At 57.9% G+C, this 8,505-nt stretch overlaps 1 protein-coding gene across 1 annotated transcript; it reads left to right on the top strand.

The window, feature by feature from the left end:
- The first annotated feature begins 1,121 nt into the window (after positions 1–1,121).
- Positions 1,122–8,163, top strand: LOC133055069 (inactive serine/threonine-protein kinase TEX14-like). The gene is made up of 15 exons (XM_061140542.1): positions 1,122–1,183; positions 1,644–1,706; positions 2,403–2,613; positions 4,495–4,609; positions 4,992–5,157; positions 5,242–5,387; positions 5,469–5,529; positions 5,610–5,734; positions 5,861–5,953; positions 6,322–6,660; positions 6,740–6,897; positions 6,975–7,168; positions 7,253–7,352; positions 7,503–7,738; positions 7,921–8,163. Exons 3-15 carry the CDS (start codon positions 2,481–2,483, stop codon positions 8,161–8,163), a joined length of 2,109 nt encoding a protein of 702 aa, XP_060996525.1. The 5' UTR covers positions 1,122–1,183; positions 1,644–1,706; positions 2,403–2,480.
- The last annotated feature ends 342 nt before the right edge of the window (positions 8,164–8,505 follow it).

Below are 8,505 nucleotides of genomic sequence, written 5' to 3'. Positions count from 1 at the left end.
TTATTTTTATTATTATTATTTTTTTTTCCAGTGGGTTTTGTCATACATTGATATGAATCAGCCATGGATTTACATGTATTCCCAATCCCGATCCCCCCTCCCACCTCCCTCTCCACCCGATTCCTCTGGGTCTTCCCAGTGCACCAGGCCGGAGCACTTGTCTCATGCATCCCACCTGGGCTGGTGATCTGTTTCACCATAGATTGTATACAGTCAATAAAGTTCTTGAGCTGTTGCCCAGGCAGCTGCCTTGCACCGAAGCCACCTCTTTGGGGAAGGGCTCATCTTGACCTCAACCAGCCCAAGTTCGGGGGCTCTGCGGCTCAAGAGGATCTTTACATGACCCTAGAGCACAGCAAGGGCATTGATCAAAGACTAAGGAGGTCCCCCCGCAACCCTGGGGCAGTCTGTCCTGCAAAGGGCCTGGGGTCAGCTCTACTCAACCAGTCAGTGGCTGACATGGGAATTTTCTTCACTCCTGTGGACACCCAGGTAAACACCACAGATGAAAAGCAAACACTGAAATCTAGAGGCTGGGCTAAGGCCACACATCCAGGGAGGGCAGAGAGAAGAGCAAATCACTGTCTCACTTAATAAACATTTACTGAGGCTCCTTCTGAGCTAGGCTCTGAGGTAAACAATGCTGGGGACAAAACAGAGACCAACACAACCCTAGGCCTGGCCTCATCGGGTTTTTAGTCCAGTAGGGGTAGACAGACCCGCCTTCAGACAGTGACAGCCCAGGGTGATCAGGGCTGTGATGGGGGAGCTCGGGGGAGTATCTAGGCAACCTTGCGTAAAGTTCAGAGGCTGAAGGAGGCCAGAAGAGACACCTGGTAATCAAGAGGGCTTCCCAGAGAATTCACAAGTATAACCAAGTAAATATTGAGAAGAGCATTCAAAGACAAGGGCATGTGCACAGACAGACTGGGAAGTGGGAAGACAAGGATGGGGGCGGGGGTAGATGATGCAGTCTTAGATGCCACACTGCAGGGCTTCAATTCTGTCCAAGGCCACTAGGGGGTCAAGAAAGTTTGAAGTAGGGAAGGGGCAGAGTCATGTAGGACTTTAGCTAAGAGACACCTGGCTGTCACATGATGGGTGGACTAGAGGAAAGAACCACCAGAAAACTGAGTGGAAGGGCCATGGAGCTAATAGGCTGGATCTGAGGGAGACATTCAGGGTGAGACCCAGGGCTCTGGGTGAGAGGGGACAGTGGGACCAACTCTTAAGATGGGGATCTGGCAGGAAGTGCAGTTTGGAGGAGATACTGAAGCCAGTGTGGGACCAGGTAGGTGTGAGGGTCCCAGGGGACGTCCTGGGAGAGGTGTGCAGCACACTGAGGAGCCCACATGTGGGGCAAAGGAGAGAGACTGGGGCAGAGACGAACAGGAAACTGTCCGTGGGGCTGGGATGAGAAGCATGGGAAGACAGCCAAGGACAGGGATGGTGAAAGGCTGGGCATTCCAAACAACAAGGCAGTAACATTAGAGAGCAGTCACAGCTCTAGGGTGGACATTGCAGTCTCTTCTACCGGGTCGCCTCAGGGCCGTAAGAGTAGCTCTCAGGGGCAGGAGGCTACTGCGCAAGCGCAAAGATGGCTGGCGATCACTGATGCGCATGCGCCTGGAATTGCCGCCTAGACCTCCGGAAAGTCAGCGTGGGTCACGTGGCAGTCACGTGGTGATCACTGTCCGAGCCCAACGGTAGGTGCAAAGCTGCGGGGACTGGGTCCCCAGCCGGCCACCAGGCCCCTCCCCCAGCCCACAGAGCCCCGCCCCCATTCTCCCTTCCCACCCCTCCTGTGCCCGCACACCCCACCCCTTTCTCAGCCTCCGTCTCAGTTCTGCACACCTTTCTCCCAGCCCACAGATACAGTCTTCAGACTCCTTTCTTCTGTCCTTTCTAATCCATAGACCCCATCCAAGTACACAAACACTTCCTTAAAGCTCAGTCCATGCCCCCAGGCCTCAGACCCTTTCCCAGCCCACAGACCCCCTACCCCTCCTCAAGGCCCTTTCCCAGACTGCAGACCCTGCCCTCAGGCTGTCCTTTCTTGGACACTCCTGTCTCACAGCCTGTAGACTGCACCTCCCTCTCAGGTCCTAACCCTCAGAGCCCTCTTCCTCCCGCCCCTGTGTAGTTTTCAGACTCTCTTCCCAAGCTCCTGACTCCTATCCTCTTAGTCCTTACTACCCCTTTGCCACAGAGAGCAGATTTCCTTAGCTTCTTTTCACTCCCAGACTCCCTTGGACCCCTGACTTCTGATCTGAAGCTCTCCCAGGTCCCACCCTACTTCTCATTCAGATGCCTCTCTCCAAATCACACCCCTCCCAAATCGCCTTTCTTTCTCAGACTGCCCCTCCAACACTCACAGCCAGCTCTGTCTTTATTGCCCCCAGAGATCTAGTCCTCCACGTCCTCCTGCCCTCATGAGACCTGCTCACTGATCCCTGGCCAGGAGCTGACGGAGTCCACAGATGCCCTCACTGCGTTCTCGATTCCCTGTGGAGCTGGGCTGTGTTCCGGATCCAGAAAGCCAGGTGGGCCGTCTGCATCGCCTGGCTGTGGCTGGGGGCCCAACCTGGGGCCTCACCCGACTCCTGCGGAGAGGTGAGTTTGACTGCTGAAACTGCCTGGGGGAATGAGATCAAGGAGCAGAAAGGAGGACGCAACTTCAGTTGACCAGTTAACAGTTGTGTATCAGGCACCTGTCATGTGCCAAGGTGCTGTTGTCTGTGGTGGAGACTTAGGGGTGAAAATGACCCTCCAGATCATTGTGAATTAAATCTATAATGAGGATTGAAGAGAGTGATGAGAATGAGGGAGACACCCTGGAAGGATGGGCTTTCAAATGGGTTGATACTTGGGTCCCACAGCCTAAGAGCCAGTCATGGAAACAGCTGGGGAAAAAGCACTTCAGAGGGAATAGCCAGTGCAAAGGCCCTAAAATCAAAACAAACTGGGTACACGGTATTGTAAAGCAATTATTCTCCAATTAAAAATAAATTTTAAAAGCAAAAAAACCCCACAAACCCAAAAACTGGGGATGTGTAAGTAGTAGCAGGGAGCAAAAGGACTCAGGGAGGCAGCAACTACAGACAGGAACAGGCCTTAAGAGTAGTGTGAATTTTGTTGGATTTTTTTTTATGTGTAATTGGAAACCCCTGGAGTTGTAGGCAGGAGATTAACACGATCAAACTTACAGTTTCTGTTGTTCACTGATTTTTGTAAGTTGATTGTGTATCCAGCCACTTTCTGAACTTGCTTAATAGTTTTGTGTGTTGACTCTTTTACTTCATTGTTATCTGCAGACAGTGACAGTTTGGTCTCAGCTCTTCAGTCTTTAAACCACAATCTCTTTTTTTCTGTCATAAGGTGTTGGCCAGAACTCCTAAACCTTGTTATCAATGGACATCTCTTTTATTCTTGATATTAAAGAGAAGAGTCGTATGTTTCTGCATTAGGTACTTTGCTTGCTCTTGGGTTTTGGTTTGTAATTTTTATCAAGTAAGAAACTTTCCATCTATTCTTAGTTTTCTGAGGTAGAGATTTTTTCCCTAATCATAAGTAGGCATTGAATTTTTTTTTGTTTTTTTGGTATTGAATTTTACTAAGTGCTTTTTCTGCATCTACTGATACAGTTAAATGTGATTTTTATTTTTTAATTTGTGAATGTGTTTTTTTACATTGATAGATATTCTTTTGTTGATTCATCCTTGCTTTCTGGGAATAAATTGATTGGGTTACCCCTTTTACTTTATTTAGGGGCTTTGCGTATATGATCATAATTTGAATTGATGAATGACTTCATTTCTGGTTCTGGAAACTCTCATCTGGTTTTGGAGTTAAGGTCATATTTTGCCTCGTAAAAATGAGCCTTAGCCTCTTGCCCTGGGTACCTTTGTGCGATTTTAAAATTTTATTTATTTGTGGCTGCACTGGGGTCTTCACTGGTGTGCAGGCTTTTTCTCTAGTTGTGCTCCACGGGCTTCTCATTGCAGTGGCTTCTCTTATTGTGGAGCACGGCCTCTAGGCCATGGGGCTCAGTAGTTGAGGCTCCCAGGTTCTAGAGCACAGGGTCAGTAGTTGTAGTGCATGGGCTTAGTTGCTCCACGGCCTGTGGGATCTTCCCAGACCAGGGATTGAACCTGTGTCTCCTGCACTGGCAGGTGGATTCTTTACTGAGCCACCAGGGAAATCCCCTTTTGTGTGGTTTTTGACACCTCTGGGATGGGGGCGTGGATGTTGGCAGGGCAGGTAGACGTCACCTTGTTCCAATTCTGTGGACTTACTGGCGAGGAGTGTGTTGAGATGGATTCTGAGGCAGAGTCCCCAGCGGCTGGAAGGTGGCAGTTCCAGGGCATAGAGATGGAATCAAGGGTCACCCAGTCAGGGAGGGATTATGGGGGCTGGGAATTGGGAAAGGTGTTGCCAGGACGTCTGCCCCTGGAGTAAGGGGCGGGAATAGTCCTAAGCCTCGCTCCCCCTCAGTTGTCCAGGTAGACGGTGAGAACTCGGCCGGACAGACGGCGCTCTTCCTCTCGGCGCTGCTGGGCCACAGCTCGGCTGTGCAGCTCCTGCTAGCCTCTGGTGCCAACCCCAACCAGTAAGTGGACACGTGGTGATGCCCCCAAACTCCCAGCGCCCTGAGTCTGAGCCCCAGAGAGCCTGAGAGCCAGGGCTCTCTTCCCCAGAGACCCGACCTCTCTCAGACCCCCTCCCATCCCATCCCTCCCATCCCCAGTGACCCATCTTGTTCTCTGTTAACCTCTTCTTGTCCTCCAGAAACTATTCCCATCTTCCCGGTGCCTCCATGCTCTCCACCATCCTCTCACCCTCTCAAGGACTCCACTGTGTCCCCAAGTGAGCCCCCCATCCTGATGCCCTCCTCCCTCGAGCACAGTGGCCCCCGTATCCCTCCATGCTCCTCTCCTGTCCCTGTTCTGTCCATTTCCTAACCCATTCCTGTCCTTCCTGTTCCGCTGCAGCCGCTGCCTGGACGGCAGCACGCCCATGCACGCGGGCGCCTTCTCGGGCCATAGCCTGGTGCTCCTACCCCTGCTGCAGGCGGGCGGTGACCTGCGTCTGCGTGACCAGCGGGGGCACAGCCCTCGGGACTGGGCAGAACAAGGTGGTGCCAAGCAGAGCTGGGAGGTGAGCTGTGGCCAGGGTGGGCTGAGGGCCTCAGGGCCAGGCCCCCCACCCCGCCTCACCCCACATGCTCCCCGCCCCGTCCAGATGCTGGAACTGTTACAGCTGTGCCGGGCCCACATGTCAGCCCTGGTGCACGGCAGTGAGTTGGCGCCCGCTGCCTCCCTGGGCCAGTGGCAGGTCAGCTCTGGACACAGCCTGTGTGGTGGTCTGCGGCTGGTGCAGGCGGACAGGTAACGGTGCACATCCTGAGGCCTGCCCACCCACCACGCCTGGCTTCTCTGGACTTACTCTCAGATGGCCCTTTACCTCAGGGCATGGAGACCGGAGCGGACCAGGAGACCCTCCCATGTCCCTGCCTTAGGGTTCGGCCAGGTAAGCGGGAGATGTGGGAGGGAGTGGTGACCACGGTGTCCGTCCTCTTCCTGCCTCACAGTCCCGCTCCCCACTCCCAGCTGAGCAGCCTGTGGCCACTGGGGCTGGTAACAGGCGTACCCCTCGCGGACCCCAAGGAGCTGCTACCAGCGCAGGGCGAGCCTGACCGCACCTACAGGAGCAGCTCCCACACCCTCATGGCCAAGTGAGAGAGCCCCTCCCACACCCTGCCTGGTGTCCAGCAGAGCTGGGGGGAGTCCGGCCCTCCTGCCCCCTCACCGGGAAACCCCTTGTCTCAGACCCGCGCCCTCTCCCCTCTGCCTTTCTCCAGCCTCCTGTGGAGGGGCCACCCCGTGACTGTGCGGCAGCTGAAGGTGCCAGGAGCCCAGGCTGATGTGCTGTTGGCTGACCTTCAACACTGCAGGTGGGTCCCTCCAGCCAGCCCCCCAGACCCGCCGTCTTCTGCCTGCCCTGCCCGACTTGAGTGGAAATTGAGGGAATGTGGTGGTGGCCGCGGTTACAGCCTTCACCCCTGGGCCAGCACTTGGCACGGAGCCCTCCTACTGGAGTGACCCACCTCACCACGGGAAAGTGGGCACCCAGTTTCTGTAGGCCTCAGAGAGGAGTGGGTGGTGGGAGGGTACCATGGACAGTGGTGCTGGCCCCACCACTGCCAGGCTCTGTGACCCGGGGTCACTGCTTCTCCTCTGTCTGGTGGCTGAGGCAGATGGTCAGCTCCCGGCCGGGCGGGCTGGGGCCTCCTCACGAGTGGCCTGCTCTCCTCCTGCCCAGCGCCCTGCACCACCCCAGCCTGCTGCTGCTGATGGCACTGTGCCCCTCGGAGGACCTGTCGGGGCTGTGCCTTCTCTTCGAACCCGTGTGGCTGGGCTCCCTGCATGTGGTGCTGCACCCCCGGGGCCCACGAGAAGGGGGGCTCCCCCACCTTGTGCCAGGCCTGCTGCCGGGCCACCTGCTGCTGCAGGTGCTGGAGGCCCTGCTGTTCCTGCAGGCCCGCTGGCGTGCTCACGGCGGCCTCAGCTCCCATGCAGTGCAGCTGGTGCGGCCAGGCCTGGCCAAGGTGGGCGGCCTGGAGCATGGGCGCCCGTTGCACCAACGCTGGCTGCAGCCCAGGTGAGTGCCTGCCTCCCTGCCCTGCCCCCGTGGCCCCATCCGGCAGCCGCTGACTCACCGGGTCCCTTGGCCTTCACAGGCCGCGGCAGGGCTACCCCTGGGGAGGCCCAGGCCCAGGGCTGCCCCCGCCTCCTGAACTGTACCCGTGGCTGCCGCTGGAGCTCATCCGCGGTGACACGCCTGCGGCCACCTCAGACCTCTACAGCTTCTGCATCCTGGCCCAGGAGGTCTTCACGGGTCAGTGAGTAACCCTGCTCCCAGCTCCACTGAGGCCCCCCACCTCGGTTGGGTCCCCCAATCATGCTTCCTCACAGGAGAGCTGCCCTGGGCTGGAAGGAAAGGGCCTGAGGTGAAGGCTAAACTGGAGGCGGGTGAGAGCCCGGCCCTGGACCCCCTGGTGCCAGCCCCCTACCAGGCCCTGGTTCGGGCTGGGCTGGGCCTAGGGCCTGCTGACCGCTGTGGCAGCCTGCAGAGTACACGATACCTGCTGCGGGAGGCCATGGCCCAGGTACAGGACAGGCGGGCCGGGGAGGGTGGTCTCCATGGAACCTCAGGCAGGGCCTGTGTCCCACACCCAGCCTCCTCTCCACAGGACTCCGCCTCTGAGGTGAGCCCGCCAAGGGACTGGACCACACAGTGCCCTCCACCCCAGGGTTCTCTACCAGGTCAGAGGGCACAGGGGATGGGAGCAGGTGCTGAGCAAAGCTCAGCTGTGCCCCCGCCCCATTTCCAACTAGCTGGTCTACAAGCCCAGAGACACTGTACGTGAGGTGGCTCCCGGAGCCAAGACCGCTCCCGCGCCTGTGCCCCGCTGTGATGTTCCCAGGCCCCTCCCCTCCTAGGCAGGAGCCAGGACAGGCACGTGGAGGACCGAGGGAGCTGTGGGCCACCCACGCCAGCTCTCTGCCATCACTCTCTGCAGGTCATGGGCCACAGCAGAGTCCAGAGGGGTGCCACCTGGGACTCGGGCAGCAGCTTGACTCTAGGCAGCAGCCCAAGTCCCCGCCCTGGCCTCTGCCCAGGGCACAGCCCCACAGCCAGGGTCAGCCTGGACCGCAGCCTGGAGCCCAGATCAACAGTATGGATACCCCAAGTCCTGCGCCATCGTCCATTTGCTCACCCGTGACCCTTCCCCCCAGTTGTCACCAGCCCCAATTTCCCTGGCTGCCTCTCCTCTGACCAGGGACCCCCCTAGGGACCCCCACTGTTCCCTTCGCTGACCAGTGACCCCCCTCCCCCAACCAACCCTGCTTCCCCCAGGGCCCTGCCCTGCACGCCAGCCTTCAGGACTCAGCCTCCCTGCTGGGGAGTCAGAGCTCTGAGGAGCGGTTTGAGAGGAAGTTCTCAGCCAAGATCCAAGCCCTGCGGGGGCTGCGGCGGCACACACACAGGGCTGCCCTGCTGGACCCCCAGCCCCGTGAGCCCAGCCCCTGCCTGCTGACCCACAGGGAGGCTTCCCACGCCCTGAAGGCTGCTGGCAGGGAAGGCCACGAGGGCAGGTGAAGCAGAGGGCCCTGAGCCCAGGCCCTGGCCCAGCCCGCCCTCCCAGGGCCCTCCTGAGCTCCGCGGCCACTGGTGGCAGCTCTAGTCTTTACTCCTGCAGGTACCCAGCCCTGAGCTGATCAGAGGAAGTCGCTTCTCCAGCCTGCAGAAGTGAGAAGTGGGGTGCTGGTGGGAAGGCCCCAGGCCCCTTCCTCCTCCCCGAGGTCAACCTCAGCCCACCCCTACCCCACCCTCTCCCAGGATGGATCTGCTGGAGGAGATCATAGCAGAGCTGCAAGGTGGATGCCAACTTGAAGACGGGCCCAGGCTCAATCCCACTCCTGACACACATTGTTAGGGCAC

The sequence above is a fragment of the Dama dama genome, chromosome 4 (assembly GCF_033118175.1).
Source record: "Dama dama isolate Ldn47 chromosome 4, ASM3311817v1, whole genome shotgun sequence".
Lineage (NCBI taxonomy): Eukaryota > Metazoa > Chordata > Mammalia > Artiodactyla > Cervidae > Dama > Dama dama.
This window is presented reverse-complemented; position numbering and strand designations above follow the sequence as displayed.